Raw genomic sequence first — 19183 nt, 5'->3', positions numbered from 1 at the left:
AAGAGCCAGGCTCGTGTACGGTGTAGTCTTAGTCAATAATATAACACAAAATTTACAAGGACAGTTTACTAAATACAGTAAGTAACGTAATTCAAACCAATAAATACAACACAAGAGCAAGAATAAAGAAGAAAGAGAAAACGAGAGAAAAATACACATTTAATATCAATTGACAATCCGACAGAAGCCAGTGATATTCAATAAAAACAAGAATATAGTCGACAGAAATAAAAGCTAAAAAAAATACATTTGTTAATATTATATATCATGGATAATTTTACAAATTTCTTTTTTAAAAGCTTCAATTTTAAAATATTTCAAATTTGGAAAATGGTTTGTAATTTTATTATAAAGTCTTGGGCCGAAAGTAGCACCATATTTAAGAGCTGCACTTCTATGACATTTAGGTTCAGTTAATGGGAAAGTAGACTTTTGTCTTCGAGTACGATATTCATGTCGATTACATTTATGTTTTATTTGATTTCTGTGGTAGTAAGTTAGTAAACTATATTTATAAATTTCTTCAATAGGCAATACATTAAAATCTGCATAAATTAAATTTGTTGGGTAATCCATATTTTTTGTCTGACAAATTTTTATTAATCTTCTGTGTAATAAAATTAATGGATTAAGTACAGATGATGCTAATCCACCCCAATTTATTATACCATATTGTATCAATGATTGTACCAAAGCAAAAAATATTATTCTCAATGCTTCCTTAGTGATAAAATTTCGAAGTATTATGAATTTATAAATTGTCTTTCTTATACTTGTACACATGAAATCAATTTGTTTATCCCAACGTAAATGCTGATCTATAATAATTCCTAAATATTTAACTTGTGTGGAAGGTGTTAGATCTGGGCAATTACAATAATTATTTGTTATGCAAATCAAGATTTCAGGTATAACTCCCTGTAAAGTTGATTTGAATAATTTCGAGGGAAAAATTGTTCCGGAGCCGGGTATCGAACCCGGGACCTTTGGTTTAACGTACCAACGCTCTACCACTGAGCTACCCGGGAACTCTAACCGACACCGATCCAATTCTTCCCTCTATATCCACAGACCTCAAAGTGGGCTGACAACCATCAAGCAACCAACTTCGAGTGCACACTAACTCTGTGTGACTTAAATTGTGGTTTTCTGTTAACGAACAGTGACGTGTATTATGCAAATCAAGATTTCAGGTATAACTCCCTGTAAAGTTGATTTGAATAATTTCGAGGGAAAAATTGTTCCGGAGCCGGGTATCGAACCCGGGACCTTTGGTTTAACGTACCAACGCTCTACCACTGAGCTACCCGGGAACTCTAACCGACACCGATCCAATTCTTCCCTCTATATCCACAGACCTCAAAGTGGGCTGACAACCATCAAGCAACCAACTTCGAGTGCACACTAACTCTGTGTGACTTAAATTGTGGTTTTCTGTTAACGAACAGTGACGTGTATTATGCAAATCAAGGTTTCAGGTATAACTCCCTGTAAAGTTGATTTGAATAATTTCGAGGGAAAAATTGTTCCGGAGCCGGGTATCGAACCCGGGACCTTTGGTTTAACGTACCAACGCTCTACCACTGAGCTACCCGGGAACTCTAACCGACACCGATCCAATTCTTCCCTCTATATCCACAGTCCTCAAAGTGGGCTGACAACCGTCAAGCAACCAACTTCGAGTGCACACTAACTCTGTGTGACTTAAATTGTGGTTTTCTGTTAACGAACAGTGACGTGTATTATGCAAATCAAGATTTCAGGTATAACTCCCTGTAAAGTTGAGTTGAATAATTTAAGTCACACAGAGTTAGTGTGCACTCGAAGTTGGTTGCTTGACGGTTGTCAGCCCACTTTGAGGTCTGTGGATATAGAGGGAAGAATTGGATCGGTGTCGGTTAGAGTTCCCGGGTAGCTCAGTGGTAGAGCGTTGGTACGTTAAACCAAAGGTCCCGGGTTCGATACCCGGCTCCGGAATAATTTTTCCCTCGAAATTATTCAACTCAACTTTACAGGGAGTTATACCTGAAATCTTGATTTGCATAATACACGTCACTGTTCGTTAACAGAAAACCACAATTTAAGTCACACAGAGTTAGTGTGCACTCGAAGTTGGTTGCTTGACGGTTGTCAGCCCACTTTGAGGACTGTGGATATAGAGGGAAAAATTGGATCGGTGTCGGTTAGAGTTCCCGGGTAGCTCAGTGGTAGAGCGTTGGTACGTTAAACCAAAGGTCCCGGGTTCGATACCCGGCTCCGGAACAATTTTTCCCTCGAAATTATTCAAATTATTTGTTAATTCAATACATGAAATATTACTATTACTCGTTGTTAAAGAAAATGGAATATAGGTAGTTTTGTTAGTATTTAAGGACAGGAGATTAGAGTCAAGCCAATTTTTCACTACTTTAATTCCATTGCTAGCATTTAAATTAATGTTATCCCAATTTATTTTTTCATTTCCTTCTTCATGTTTTTCTCTTTTCTTTTCTTTTCTTTTCGACCATCAACACTACAACGTCTATAAACAAAACATTTTATCTGTAACTTGGCCTCTGGTAGTATTCGTTTAACTGAGATGGAGAACAGATCGTTTCGTCATGGTAAACAGATATTCATTAAGGGAACGTATTTACATATACAACACGTACATAAAGAATAGAAAATCGTGTGCTTCAACGAGGCGAAAATTCAGACGTAAATTTCCTGAAAGGTCATTAACCTCTAAAAAAAAACAATATTAAGGTTATGTAATAGATTCAAGAAACAGGTTCTGTGAATGACAGGAAAAGACGACAAAAGCGCCGTGTACTTACGGAGGTAAAACCGGATGGAATTTGTGTGGCATTAGAGCGTAGCCACGCAAGTCTCTGAGATGTTCAGCAGAGCAGACAGGGATATATAAAGCATCAGCGGGAGTGGCAACAAAAATATTGAAACTAAAATCATACAGAAATCCATCATGTCATGAATTACAGCCCCAAGATTATAACTGCAGGCTTAATTTTTGTAATTAGGTGTTAGAACAAGTAAATAATGAATTTGATCCCGGATCGATTTTTTTATAATGAGGCTTGATTTCATCTGCATGGCCAAGCGGCACCACAGACTGACAGATTTGATCTTCAGAGAACCAGATATTGTGCATGAGCTCTATTGTAATGGCTCATTCACAATGAAAATTAAACATAACGTAAGTAGAATATACATAGAGAGTTATATGGCATTAACACTGATTGTCATTGTCCAGTAATGATCGGAAAATCACAGTTAAGCTTTGAGCTCTAAGCATTTCAAACTTTCAATTCCTTCTCCTGCAAAATGTATTCCAAATGACATCCATCATTCTTGCAGTGGACTCTTCATATAGAGTGTTAGTTGGGAGACCGGAGGGAAATAGACCTTTGGGGAGGCCGAGACGTAGATGGGAGGATAATATTAAAATGGATTTGAGGGATGTGGGATATGATGATAGGGAGTGGATTAATCTTGCACAGGATAGGGACCGATGGCGGGCTTATGTGAGGGCGGCAATGAACCTTCGGGTTTCTTAAAAGCCGTAAGCAAGTATGAATACTGATATGTAAAATCAGCGTAATGGATAACTGGTGAATGTAAACAGCCACGTAAGGTCACATTCTCTCTACCTTGCAGTGTGGGAGGCCCGTAGGGAGAGGGAACAAGCAGTGGCTTCTTTACATTCTCCAACTATCCACTGCGCTGGCTGTACGAACAGGAAGGTGGTATGCCAACGAATACTGAAAACGTATAATTTCGTGAAGAAGATTTGCAGCATAGCATTACTTTCTTTTGATGTTTCATATAATGAGAGAAATCTTGTGGTCTATGAAAATCGGCCCATGGATAAATATATAATAGGATGCGAAACTGCGGTCAGCACCATCTGGCGGCGGGGGCTGAAATAAGATGATTAGCGCCCAACCTCGTAGGTGGTGAACATTAGAACTACGTGTTGGGTACATTACCCAGAGTTCTTTATTTATCCGTTCGAGATATTGCTCGAAGAGACAAGATGGCAGACAGAAACTTGCTAATAAGTGAACATAAAGTGATACTACGTGTGTGTATAAGCAGTGTATGTTAAACAGTTGTAAAAATAGTGTTGTTGAATGTATTGTAAAGTAATAGTAATATAATAAATTTAACTATCTAAGTAGTTCTTGCAGTCCACACCTGTGGAGTAACGGTCAGCGCGTCTGGCTGCGAAACCAGGTGGCCCGGGTTCGAATCCCGGTCGGGGCAAGTTACCTGGTTGAGGTTTTTTCCGGGGTTTTCCCTCAACCCAATACGAGCAAATGCTGGGTAACTTTCGGTGCTGGACCCCGGACTCACTTCACCGGCATTATCACCTTCATATCATTCAGACGCTAAATGACCTAGATGTTGATACAGCGTCGTAAAATAACCCAATAAAAAAAAGTTCTTGCAGATTTTTCAATTGCGCTGTACAATAAATACCCAAAGAATACAATCCCAATTATCAAACCTTTTGCTTTATTTTTTGTCTCTGGTTATATTTTAATTGGGTAGTGTAAAATAGATCGTCTCTTTTATCTTCCTGTTGGCTCCGGTAAGAATTTTCAGTAGAAGATGCTGTGAGGAATAACAATGTAAATGTTTTATTTTAAATTGGGTTAGTTTTGAATATCGATGAGGGTGGGAGGGAATACTTTCTGCACAGTTTAACATTTTCGTCACCAGGTGCGCTGCTAAATGCATAGAGTAATTAGTTACTCTTTTCGCTACTTGGTGCGCTGCTAGATGTAATAACGCCCCTCCTCCCAACAGGTGGCAGCAAGATCAATTTCTACAACAGCGCCTCTAGTATGTGTTACGGGAAACTCAGTAAGTTTCGCATCATATTATATATTCATCCATGCTCGGCCTGTATTCTGTTATGCAGAAATAGAAGGCGACGACTTTGTGGCGCAGGCCTTCATATTTCTCGTCGCGGGCTTCGAGACCTCGTCCACTACGATGAGTTACACCCTGTACGAGCTAGCCCTGCAGCCGGACCTGCAGCACAGGCTGAGGACAGAGATCAGGAGCGTGCTGGACCAGCACAAGGGGAGCGTCACGTACGAAGCCATCCAGCAGATGACGTATCTCCACATGGTCGTTTCAGGTTTGTTCCATCTCTCAAAGAAAGTTTTGAGTACATTTCATGTTAAAGGTCTTAAAGAAAAAACGAAAGTCGCTTTCACAAATCATAATCTAGACATCATGACGGCCATCATTGTTTGACCACGTCCACAGATATTTTTCTTTAATCAGTGTCAGTGTTGCCAATTCAGCGGTTTTCCCGCTAAATCTAGCTTTTTGGATAACCGTCTCGCGGTTAAAATTATATTATCCCGCTTAACGGGAATACTAGCAGTTTTTAATCTTTGAAGTTTCTGAAAAGAAAATAAGGTGGGTGCTCCTGTTATGGCCATGTTCCTGATATGGCCACCCCCCTATTGTCAGTTAGTTAACCAAAAAATCCGCTAAATTGCAGCAGCATCCAGTGAAAGGGCATCCTGGTATGTCACTTGATCGTTTTCCATCCAGTCAGGTTGAGCAATATGGCGTCAGTTGCCTGTTTTGCGGTTTTCACGTGACCTCTTCTTATTTTTCTCTGGTAAGTCTCCTTTGTTTTATGCATGTTTTTGAAAGACTTGTTTCATGAAAACCATCGTACTCCATTCAGTTTTTAATGTTCTGTTGATTGGTGTTGTAGTTGATGGCGTATCTTTTACGAGTTGTTCATAATCAAACGATTTTCGTGAGAGCTTACCTGCTACTGATATGGCCATATCAAATGCACCATGGCCATATCAAGTTCATTTTACTTTTATTTTTCACCTGACAAATTTACATGCCTTAAAGCTGGGATTACGCAAAAATTTTATATTTTAAGAAAAACAACTTAATTTTTTTTATGGAAAAACCTGTTTTGGCTGCACTTTTGAATTATAAAAAAGATAATTGTCATTTTTATTCACTTTACATCAAAATTATTTAATTTTAACACAACTGCGCTATCAAACTGAAAACAATCACGATTTGCAGAACATGAAACAAGGGTGGCCATATCATGTGCACATGTTCCTGATATGGCCACTAGGTAGACTTTTGGAGTTTGGGACTTTTTGGACAATTAAAGCTATTTTTATGGGGAAAGGAAATTGTTTTAAGAAAGTCCATTAGACTGAGAACGAGTAAGAAAAAGTGGTTTACATTTTTTTCAAAATGGCGGCTAGAAAAATTCTCAAACCTTACCATGGCCATATCAGGGACACCTACCTTATTCATATTAGCGTTATTGTTGTTTCTGAAAGTTTAATACCGGTCGATTCTAACAATCGGACAGTAAAAAAATGTAAGTCTGGTGGCATTCTAAAAACATCGAATATCTACTGTCTCCGTGCACTAGTACTTCACATGATCAACAAAGACTTTAATAATATTGTAAACTAGCCGTACCCGTGCGCTCCGCTGCACCCGTTAGAAATAAATATAAAGTAATTACATAATTAAAGTAATACATTTGATCCAGAGAACATTCGTGTTTGATAGAAGGATAAATCGTTTAATATGTTACTTAATTTAAATTGCATCCAAATAATTAAAATGCGATCATTTTGGTCCAGAGACACTCATTTGGTGCAATGACAATTCCTTTAACATGTTTCTTAATTTTTATTACATGCAAACATAGTTTAATGAAGATTGACATCATTTAGATTTAATGTGTATATTTTATTTTACTTGTTATAGGTTTACATTGAATTATGGTAATAACTTAATTTTAACCCTTGTTTTCTACGTATTCAGTAAATGGCTCTTGGCCCACTATGGTTCTGAACCCTTCAAATAACTTAAATTAAATTATATAATATTATATTACATATTATATTATATTATATTATATTATATTATATTATATTATATTATATTATATTATATTATATTATATTATATTACATTATACTATATCAGAAGTTACTGTAATAACATTATAGCATTATGTCCATCTAGAGAAACTACATTTTCCAATGATGAAATAATAATTAATTATACAAATCGGTTAATTTAGCTTCCGATATTACTTCATACAAACACAGTAACATTCTCTGTAGGCTATCTTTCATAGCTTTCGATTGTTGCTGTCCAAGGCCCCTTATAGACGAAGTCATTTGTTTTTTATTTCATTACACGGCCTTAGATGGCAGTTATTTTAATTTTAAAACTCATTTATCTCATTAAATATCAGTCCTATCAAAATTTTTCAGGGAATAAAACCTATCGAAAATTATTTTTAAAGAAACTTTTGTTATGTAACGTTTTTCACAAAAATCAATAATAAGCGAGATATTTCGATTTATTTAATTCAGGCCCCCTCATAACCCCCTTTTAAATAATGTATTTTGAATGCCATATAGCCTAAAATCTAAGTTACAACGAACTTAGTTTATATTCGAATTTTCATCGAAATCCGTTCAGCCATTATCGCGTGAAAAGGTAACAAACATACAGACAGACAGACAGACATAAAAAAAATTCAAAAAAGCAATTTTCGGTTTCAGGGTGGTTAATTATATATGTTAGGACCAATTATTTTTGGAAAATCGAAAATTACCAGAAAAATTTCGGCTACAGATTTATTATTAGTATAGATTAGAAATTACATACAGACTAAATTCAATTGCTTAAGGAATATTATTTGTGTAAGACGTGTACCGCACCATGACAGTGTTAACTATTACTCGTTTTATAAATATACCGGTACAATATCGTTGAACCTTTCTCTGTGCTATTTATCCGCAAATAATTGCGATGTGGGGCCTCAAGATCAGCAACGGTTTCGTAAAGAGTGGCTACGTGAAGTGTAACACAAAGACAAACACAATTGAATTCTGGAGCGAAGTAGCCATTTAGAGGGACGCATCTAATATAAATCCTTTTCAAGAATTGCTTGATGTTATTGTTTTCTTGGTCTAATGCTCAAGTGAAGAGAATATTTTTTAATATGATGAATGTCGTGAAGTCTACGAAAACGGATGGGGACAGAATTAATTGATACAATTCTGACAATACGGGCAGGTCTGGAACATGTGAACAAGTGTTGCAAGAATTATCAGGTACCACCAGAGGTTTTGGAGAAAACAGGTACCTTGACAACGTACAAAAATGAAAGTGGACAGGCTAGGAATAACTTACTACACCGGGAACCACACAGTCACACTATTATAGTCCTGCGTTAGAAGGTTCAGATGGGGATGATCCAGAGGAGGTGCTAATTTGAGTGAGTGATTTTTAAATTACATGTTTCTTACCAATACTAATTGCATGCGTATAAAATTGAATGTCTTATATTTTGCCGAAACGAAAGCTTCATTGACCAGCTTCTGCGAAAGTTAAACTTGTGCGCTATACCACTTATTTTTTTATTATTATTATAAAATTGAGTAATAAATACGTATTAAATCTAGAGATTTTTGTTAGAAAATCGCGGGTTTTCGAAAGCCAACTAGCGGGTTTATATGAACAACTGTTGGCAACACTGATCAGTGTCAGTAATCCCTAGAATATCATCGAGAACGCGTAAAACCAGGGCTGATTTAGGTATAGTGCCGCCCTAGTGCTAAAATTTGCCGCCCCCCAACTCCCACAAACAGTTTATGAGCAGCTATTATACAGGTCATGTTTAGCTTAAATTAGTTTTAAATGAAATGTTACAATTTATAAAACAATAAATTACTGGAATCAAAATACATGCATCTTACTTTTGAATTATAAAGATTTCTTTCGCACTTTTTTCATTGAGAAAGCATTTATGTCATAAAAGTCGATCTGATGAAGCACATCAGACTCGATGCAAAGAAACATATTCAAACTTAAGGCCCATTCACAATGAAAATTAAACATAACAGTAACATAAACATTTCTTTGCGGTCAGGTTATGAAATGGGAACATTCACAATGATTCACATAAACACTGACATTAACATTACCGTAAGACCACAGTCTAGTATATACAGTCACGAAGCTTAATACTTACTAAATATGCAAACATAGACAGTTGAAATACGCATCCATAGATAGTTGCTCACACAACGATCGCTACTATCGCCTCATCACACACTCTTTCCCTAGCAGACCATAAAATGTATTGCACTTTCGATAGCGTGTTCTTTTGAAAAAATTAACACTTTCCTTCAACTATTGAAATATGAAATACATAAGGTTTATATATTATTTTCATAAAATATATATTATATTTTATAAACTCACCTTCCTGGATCTTTCGGAAGAAGGATAACTCTAACCTATTTTTCTTACAATTTATAGAACTACAAACGTCTCTTTGCCCCATATTATTATTCAAATTATTGTATTTTAGCCATTTACATTTTTTACAACCGATAACGAACATTTCACAGTTTACATAGCTTTTCACAAAAATGCGAAATACGGCACAATCAATGCTTTTTCGATCTAGACCAGGCCGTAATGTTTGTTCAGGTTTTCTATTTCAGTGTATGGAGCTCAGTGAAATATTATATTATAACTTTATTGCGTATCATTGCTAAGCTTTATTTAGTGTAATGTGTACAGTAAACATAACCTATAATTTCAACATATCTAAATATCCGTGCGGTGCAATTGAAAATTATTGAATCGTGCATAAATCATGAATGTACAAGAATTTCACAATATTTAATCGAAATAAAGGCAGGTATTACACATACGAAAAACGTAATTTACACACCATAAATAATATTACATCTTAACTCGCAAGTGAATTATGTCTTAAGTGTCTCATAATCAGTGCTTTAAATTTTATTAATGGAATTACACTACATTTTAGAGAAACATATGTTACTGTTTATGCAGTCCAACTAATTTATATGGTTGAAACGCCGCCCTTCGTGATCGGGTTAAGCGAGTTACATGGTCTGCCTTACGGCCTGTATTAGATCACGATGGCTGTGGCACAGTCTATTGTTCCTAGTATTCACAGCGCTCCAAGCGGCTAGCAACTATCGCGAGATTTGCAAAAAATCACCCCAAGCTTCGTGACTGTATATAGTAGACTGTGGTAAGACGTTAACGTGAAAGTTTGCAAACTCCAAACTTTCATGCTTTTGCTTACGTGATTTGCAAACAGAACACAATCGTAGAGCGCTGAAGTATACGACAGAATATGAGGAAATGGCGTCGTTGTTATGTTTCTATGGTTACCAAGTATCTTAGCGGTTATGTTTATGTTATCGTGAATGTTCTCGATTTTACCGTAACGTTTACAATTTTTAAGTTAACGCTTTCGTTATGTTTAATTTTCATTGTGAATGAGCCTTATTCACTGTTGAAATAAAATTGATTTGTGAAAGACAGGCTATGATTTATTTTTAAGTAATGGTTTTGTTGGTGGTATAATTATTACGAATATTTCTTACTTTCATAGGAAGTATAAAGTAAACTGAAAAATAAACTCCAACTCTTTGCGGAATAAACCTTTTAATATCAAATCATATTATAGTGTACATGCTGGAAAGCGATTAAATAGTATTGTTGACGATGTATTATAATACAGGAAATAACCGAGAGTTGTGGTTACTATTAATAGCGATAAACATACATCCAATTTGATTTTCAATAACGCATTCTTGTTTATAAAGCAGTTAAAAGTTACAGTTATGGTTTATTTAATGACTGTAACGCTTTTCGTTAAAATATCTATTTATTCCTTGAGCATGAAAAACTTGTGTAAGATGGCACCCCTGCTAAACCATCTTATTTTAGTGTAATAAATGAGATAGTGATAATCACTATCAATCTCCTTAAGAAATTTGTGACGCTTAAGAAAGTGTACAAGAACATAATAATAATAATAATAATAATAATAATAATAATAATAAGACACACTGCTTTACCTTCCTTCTTAACAAAAAAGTACTTGTTTTCCCATTCGTCACTTAAGGGAAAATATTTGAACGGATTAAACTGTGATTCGCTCATGACGAGCCGCCACTCACTGTAGAGTCGTTCTACCTGACTGAGTTTGTTCACAGATTGAGAGCACGAGTTGCCCACCCATGGTATAGGCCATTTGTTATCTCGTGAAGTCAAATGCATGCGTGCGCCGTAGCTCACAGTAAAGGTGCATTTACACGGATCAACTTTTCTTTCAACTTTAAGCATTACAAGAGTGAACGAAACGCATTCAATTGTGCTTGCTTTTATCCACTAAAAATGAGAGTGCATGCAGCAATTGAAAGCTGTCCATCGCTAATGGGTATCTTGTGCGTCTTTCGTTCTATACTAGCATGTAGCGAGCATGTGATTGTTTTATGCGGCCGTGAATAATCTGGACATCTTAAGCTGAAAATGGCGGCAAGTACGTTTAGCTTTATTGAAGATTACTGCAAATACGAGTGCTTATGAAGTGCTCAACCACAATTTTGCGAATCAAGTAGGTATAAATATTCGATTGATATTTAATATTTATTAATTTATATACTCGTATATATGTAGTGAAGATGACTTTCAACACGTGCACCATATAGACCAGAGTGCTGCATTGGAGTTAAATCCCTCGCTTGAACTCGGTCGAATGTCACACCCTCGAGTGAGATAAAATCGGTGGTGATACGCTCGTAATAAATAGAAGCACAAGGTCATCTCACCGACATGTCTTATCTTGTATGGAAGGTGACAGATGAGATACACATATGTTTTGCTCACACGGTAAAAATAAGGCTTTATTTTCTGCGTTTATGACAAACGTTTAATGGAATGTACCAAAACAGTAACATGAAGTTATAAATAAAATAGTATGAAAAACTTCGATATACAGTTATTTTTGCTAATTAATAATTATTCAATATTTGATTTACCACATATATAATATGATAGGTCCATACATAGTGTTCCGCCTATATACTGCGACAATGTAGAAATGTTTTACAAAATATTATTGATATAGCAGTAGATTAATAACAATATTAGTACAGAGATAACGTCATATAAAATATAATAAAACGAATAATCATGCTGCACAACTGTTACAGACGCAAAGATTGATACACTAATTATTAGAGATTATTATTATTACTAGAAAACTTGATACGGTTCTTGCATTATCGTGATTGTGTTCTCCGTTTATAATAATTACATTTACATCCAATAACATCTATCAGATGTGGCAAAAACAAAGGAAGTTTTGTAGTTGTATTATGGAGAGGTTAGTTAAACACTGCAAAGTTTTGAAATGATAAACATCTATGAAGTTACTACACAGTTCATCACTGTAACAAGAACAAATGTCTAACGCTCGGCTTATACCGTTCGAGGATTTATCGCTCGCGACAATTTTACCCATCATGCATGTGCGCTACCTATCGGATTATGCTATGAACTACTTGGCGCTCGAGCGAAAACGTTCGATGCAGACCTCTGATATAGACACAAAATCCGCATGGATCTTACTTGAACGTTCGTTTCCAACTTGATCCTTTCAATATTCTACCCAGATTGCATGCGAAAATTGAACAGAATAGATGCACCTTAAGAACCTTTTGGTGGGGGAGAGGGAGCTAGCTAGATAGCTACAAGTGGAAGCATAGCGAGGCTTCCCAGTGCACTGTTTTCTTTCCCTTACGCGCAGTTAAGTTTCACGAGGTAACGAATGACCTGTATTACTTTACGTAAGCTTTAAGTGCATTCTAGGATAGCGCAAGATATTATTAACGTCATTAAGTCTCTTTCTCTATAACACCTGCAGTATATGTTGATTCCAATGTATTACTTGCTCCACAGAAACGCTGAGGAAGTACCCGGTGCTACCCTTCCTAGACCGGACATGTCTCCGTGACTACAGCGTGCCAGATGCGTCCGGTAAAGGGACCCTGACACTCCCTGCAGGAACGGGTGTGTTCATCCCTCTGTTTGGCATTCACAACGACCCCAAGTATTACCCAGACCCAGAAAGATTCGATCCGGAGCGCTTCACTGAGGAGAACAAGAAATCTCTTCCCAGTTACACCTACATGCCATTCGGAGAGGGTCCTCGTATCTGCATTGGTAAGACAGCACTTATCGAGTGAAACAGTGTTAACATTTAGGGGAAAATTATTTTTTCTGAGAAAAGTATTCATTTGGCAGTAGAATTTTTTCTTGTATTTTAGCCAAGGAATGAGCTATTAAAATCTGAACGTTGGATTAATAATTCCAGTTTTTAAAAAAGGGGATAGAAATAAATGTGAAAACTATAGAGGAATAACTCTTATGAATGTAGGTTATACAATTCTCACAAGAATAATAAATAAAAGACTGCAAATCTTATCTGACGTTTTGATACTGGAAGAACAGAGCGGATTTAGAAAGGTAAGATCGTGCACTGATAATGTATTCACAGTGAAGCAAATAATAGAAAAGCGCCGAGAGTTCAATTTAGAAACACACATGGCTTTTATAGATATTGTGAAAGCATTTGATAAAGTCGACAGGCCAAAACTATTTCAAATATTACAATCTAAAGGCTACCCACAGCACATTATCAGAATGATTAAGAGTTTATATAATGCCTCAAGAATTACGGTAAATACTGGAAAACATTTAACTCGAGAAATTCAAACAAATATAGGCTTAAGACAAGGGTGTAGTTTATCACCGACACTGTTTAATATTTATGCTGACGAAATTGTTCGACAATGGAAAATTTTAGTAGATCCTGGAATTTTAATTGATAGAGGAATAAAAATTAATATTCTGGTATTTGCCGATGATATGATTGTAATACAAGATACTGAAACAAAATTACAAAAATCAGTATATGAACTGAATAAAATATGCCAGAAGCATAACTTTATCATATCAGATACAAAAACAAAAGTAATGGCATTTCAAGGCAAAAATACTGTAAGATCTAAGATTGAACTGGATAATAAAGCAGTAGAACAAGTGACAAATTTTAAGTACTTGGGATGTGATGTGAGTTACAAAAAGGATAATGATATAAAAATCAAATTACAATCATTCCAGACAGTATGTGACACAATTAATAGAACTTTGAATAATAAAAGCAGAAAGGAAACAAAAATGAAATTCTACAATGTAATGGCAGTCCCTACTCTTTTATATGGAAGTGAAAGCTGGGTTACAAGAAAACCTGAAGTTAGTAAAATACAAGCGGCAGAGATGAGATTCTTGCGAAAAGTAAAAGGATGCACGATATTGGATAGAATTAGAAATGAAGATATTAGACAGGAACTAGGAGTATACCCACTTATTGATAAAATAGACAATTACAGACAAGATTGGAAATTACATGTAGAGAGAATGGACGACTACAGACTTCCCAAGAAAGCAATAAATTATAAACCAAAAGGACGAAGAGATCAGGGACGACCGATGAAAAGATGGAGCGACCTTTGAAGCCGGAACGAGCAATTGCCCATACCATGAAGTGAAGAAGAAGAAGAAGAAGAAGAAGAAGAAGACAGTTTTATGACTTCCACTCTGTATACCTACAATTCATTTTCTAATATTCGGGACAATGACGAGGTCGATAAACACGGTTAATCGAAATAATGAATAATACATACAAGGCTCGTCCATATAATAACTTTCCCACTCGTCCCACAGCTAGCAAACCGTATGTTGCGCGAAGCAACTGCGTGTACGTGATGGTATGGTGCCTCACTTGAGAAATAATGCCTCACTGACCTTCAAAGAGCTTATCGTTTTGAGTGACATCATCTTCACAGTCCCCGTTCCTCCCTCACGCAGCTCCTAGGCGTGGACAGGTTTTATATCACCTTCATAAGCAATATCAGTGGTGGCATAATGGCATTATCAAAGCAGTGTGCACGCATTAGAAAACGATTATTTCATATGAAATGGGAGGAAGAGTTTTTTTGCTGTTTAGAAGGGAAGAACATACGATGTATGTTATGCTCGAAAATCCTATTAGGCATTAATAAATTTAATATACAACGACATTACTCCTTATGTCATAAAGAACATGCTGAATTAGAAGGCAAGACAAATTAAATGTTATTTTTCGTACTATTCCGAAGACAATTTATGATCTTAACATTTGCATAGTATACTAAATACGACATTATACCTTAAACACGCTGCATTAAAAGGTACGAAGAATTAAATGTTGTATTATTTCTAAAAGAAATTTATAAAAAAAATATATAAAATGTGCGTAGAAAACGAAATATGATTTTCTGAAATTATTTTAGTTCGAGAACGTGCAAATATATTAAGTAATCTTGATAAACGCCAGAATATTCAAGAAAATAAACGTAGACAACGTGATGGAATATTATTGGCTAGTTACGCAATTTCTCGCCTGCGATTTAAATCAATTCAATGATGGAGAAATAGTAAAGAGGTTTATGATTAAAGCTACCGAATTAATTTGCCAAATTGAATAAAAGTTTTCGAGTCTCTCACGTTAAACAAGCGCTTTCCTAATAATTCGCCACTGACCGCCTTAGCGATTACGATAAGGTGACGCAGGTCACAGCAGTTTATATTTCCCATCTGCAGTCTCCTCTCCTAGTAAACAAACTATTTCAAATCGAGTGCCTCACGTAACCGAAAATTGTGCCCATGTATCGCATAGAGTAATGTCCTGGCATGGCGCATTCGCTAGCGGAACTTCCCGAGTGCTCTCAGTAGCTTCGTTGCATTGGTTGAAGATGGACGTTCCTATTCCAGCTCCCGCCGCATGTGAAGTGTGATCAGCAAAGCTCGGAACTTGGGGACTTGTGTGTCGTGTGCATGAGTAAGGTTACAGGTACAGCGTACACAAAGCTCACGCTGCAAGTGCTCAGGAACAGTCGTGTGTACTAAGAAAGTGGTCACATCGAATGACAGGAAGACGGACGAGGAAACTGTGTCGTGTCGAAGCCAATGACATTCAGATAATTAATTAGAGATAAACGGTCTGTTTGAAAATAAGAAAATACGTATTATTCGAATGGGTATTGTATACGTTTGAAAATATTTCTTAAAATTTAGGTACAGAATTTCGTGGAGGAATTCTGAGGAGATACATTATTTTCTTCGAATGGAGAGTTTATATTTTGTAACTTGTGTCAAACACAAACTAGAGATTGGAAACGGGCATTCATTGAAATACATTGCAGTCCCTTAAATCGGTGGAAAATTTGTCCATAGCCATGGATCAAGTCGTAGTGGAACCTTCCGTAGTAGTGACACAGAAATTGAAAACTATTTTCGAGACAAATTTAGGATATTTATCTTTCTCAGATACGAGATCAGCTAGCAACTACTGAAAATCGAACAGGAAACAGTGACAGTGAAAACATTCAATACTTTATTTCGGCCTAAGACTTTATAATACAATTACAAACCATTTTCCAAATTTGAAATTTTTTAAAATTGAAGCTTTTAAAAAATAAATTTGTAAAATTATCCACGATATAATATAATATTAAGAAATGTATTTTTTTTTACCTTTTACTTCTGTCTACTACATTCTTGTTTTTATTGAATATCACTGGCTTCTGTCGAATTGTCAATTTATATTAAATATGTATTTTTCTCTCTTTTTCTCTTTCTTCTTTATTCTTGCTCTTGTGTTGTATTTATTGGTTCGAATTAAGTTACTTACTGTATTTAGTAAAGTGTCCTTGTAAATTTTATGTTATATTATTCACTAAGACCACACCGTACACGAGCCCGGCTCTTACGGTAGTGGCTAGAAACATTTTTGTTTTATAAATGTAATTTGTATTGAGTAGGTAGTTAGTTAAAATAAATAAAATAAAAAAATTAATTTTGCCCCGTCACTTCATGTGACGTGGAAATAAGTTTCTTTTGTTTCAAATCATGTTTAACTAACAGACGAAGAAGGTATGGGTTCGAAAAATATTCGAATGTATGTAGTCATACACTGTAATAAAGTGTACAGAGCAGAACTGTAAATTTGATGTATTTTGCATGTTTATTTATATATATGCTATAAAATTACTTGTTTCAACCTACCATAATATTATCATTATGTTGTTCCAGCCAGGAACCACTTTTATAGCAGACCTTACAGTACCTCTGTGCTGGAAGCGGGAGTTTGTTGACATTGAAGTCCGGTCGCTTAGCCACGTTCAAAGACACAAGTCCCCAAGTTCCGAGCTTTGGTGATCAGTGATAAAGTTTTTGAATGCACAGGGCATAGCGCCGATTGAAATTGATCGTCAGCTGTGCCAGGTCATGAGCAAGCAGATGATGCGTCGCTGCTGTAGACAATCTTCAGCAGGACGCCAAAATGTGCATGAAGAGGAGCGCAGTGGGAGGCCAACCATCATCACAGACGACCTTGTGGAGCAACGCACCATCTGCTTGCTCATGACGGTTAACTCCATACTCAACGCATCACCTCACTCCACCTATACTCCGTAATTTTTTTTATAGGTCTACTGTTATCTAATTTTAAAAACTTTAATTCCTTAATGCTTGTTTACATATGCGCATATAAGACACCCAATACCTTTTTGCAATAAAAAAGGAGAGAAAATGAAAGTTTAATATGAGAGTGAATGACGAATAGGCAAATCACATCATTAGTTAAAAAAAGTTAAAAAGGGCATAATTTTATTGGACTTTGTCACCAGGGATGCGGTTCGGATTGATGTCGACGAAATGTGGGCTCATCCACGTGCTGTCTCGCTACGAGGTGGCGACCTGCAAGGACACACCCAAGTCCTTGGTTTTCGACTGCAAAGCTTTCCTTCTCTCAACATTGGGAGAGCTGCCGCTTCGCTTCAAAAGAGCCACAATATAACGTCCATTTTATGTAGAAAATCAATACTATACTGTTTTCGCTGTAAGAAAAATCCTAATGTAAACACAAGCACGTGGCTGTCATACCCGTGATTGGCTCCAAGTCAAGTCAAAACACTCACACGACGCAGGAAAATATAGTCCGTATTTGGAAACAATCATCTTGTATTATTTGAAAATAAAAAATTGAATTCTAGTTGTTAAATACAATGAAGCATATAACTTCACTCATATGTAAAACGATATGTAAAAGAAAAGCTACTTTTATATTTTGTTATGTACTATGAACGCGGATGAATACAAACAGTAATACCGAGGTAGTCTGTTCTTATAACAAGCTGGCGTCCCTTGAGCTTGTCGTTCACGTTAGCACATGGTACTGAAGTATGGCTTCTGCATCCTGAGTATGTGTGGTTATTAATTATAAGAGTGGAAACCCTCTCAAAAGCGGAGAAAAAGAAATAGTCTTAAATGTATATAATAAGTTATGTGAGTTTTAATTAGAGTAATTATAAAGTAGATGCTTCCTAAACAAATGAATGCATAGTAGTCAGGTTAGGCCTACTTGACGAGTAACGGGAAAGGTTTAACGTGAAACAGAATGTACAACAGTAGGCGGGAACACGTACTGAGCATTTGTGGCGCCAAACAGCGGCCAATGAAGCCTCACTTCAGTCACGTGCTATTGTTTACATTAGGATTTTTCTTACAGCGAAAAGATTATATGTCTTATATTTCTAACAATAAAGCAAATCACACTTGTGGAGAATTTTTCTCGGAATACTCCCGTTTACCTCTTCCATTCTACCAAAACGCTCCATTTCTCCCTCATTTCATCTGCCATCTGCTATCTTTAAAAATAGGCTGAAATGAAGTCTTGAGGGTAGTACGGATATTCGTACTGATTTAGAATTGAGGGATTTTTAACTCCCGGGTCTGCGGTCAATCACGTCTAGGGGTGGGGCGCACAAGATATGTCCGGCCAGCATATCGTGCCTACGATCGCAGGCTCGCGTCTCGGCCACTGCAGTCAATTGAGCCTGTGGTAAAGGATAGGGAGGGCCCATGTAAAGCAATCAGTGTAATGGTACGCATGGAAGCTGACGGGGTTTCAGTTTACTGCAGTTGGAATGATTTTGCTCCTTTTTTAAGACAACGATGAAAAACATTACAAAAAAGAAATTTATTGTCTTAATCAAATGCAATATACAATTAAAGCATATCAACGTATTTTATATACGACATACAATTTATAACATATTATATCACGTCATGACCATAATACTAGCTGGCCACTATAATGGACACACGGCTCCTAAAGGTTAAGTAGCAGAGACAGGCAAAATGTCTATCAGGC

The 19183-nt window shown here is 36.3% G+C and overlaps 1 protein-coding gene across 1 annotated transcript in view; it reads left to right on the top strand.

Moving 5' to 3' along the window:
* Window positions 1–18556, top strand: part of LOC138704263 (uncharacterized) — a 103626-nt gene extending 85070 nt beyond the window's left edge. Inside the window, exons 10-12 of the mRNA XM_069832135.1 lie at window positions 4868–5146; window positions 12826–13089; window positions 17658–18556. Coding sequence (XP_069688236.1) covers window positions 4868–5146; window positions 12826–13089; window positions 17658–17827 — 713 coding nt within the window. The 3' untranslated portion in view covers window positions 17828–18556. The remainder of the gene's footprint in view (window positions 1–4867; window positions 5147–12825; window positions 13090–17657) is intronic.
* Window positions 18557–19183: the final 627 nt, after the last annotated feature.

The sequence above is a fragment of the Periplaneta americana genome, chromosome 8 (assembly GCF_040183065.1).
Source record: "Periplaneta americana isolate PAMFEO1 chromosome 8, P.americana_PAMFEO1_priV1, whole genome shotgun sequence".
Taxonomy (NCBI): domain Eukaryota; kingdom Metazoa; phylum Arthropoda; class Insecta; order Blattodea; family Blattidae; genus Periplaneta; species Periplaneta americana.
Note: the sequence above shows the minus strand (reverse complement) of the source record. Positions and strands in the feature narration are given on the sequence as shown.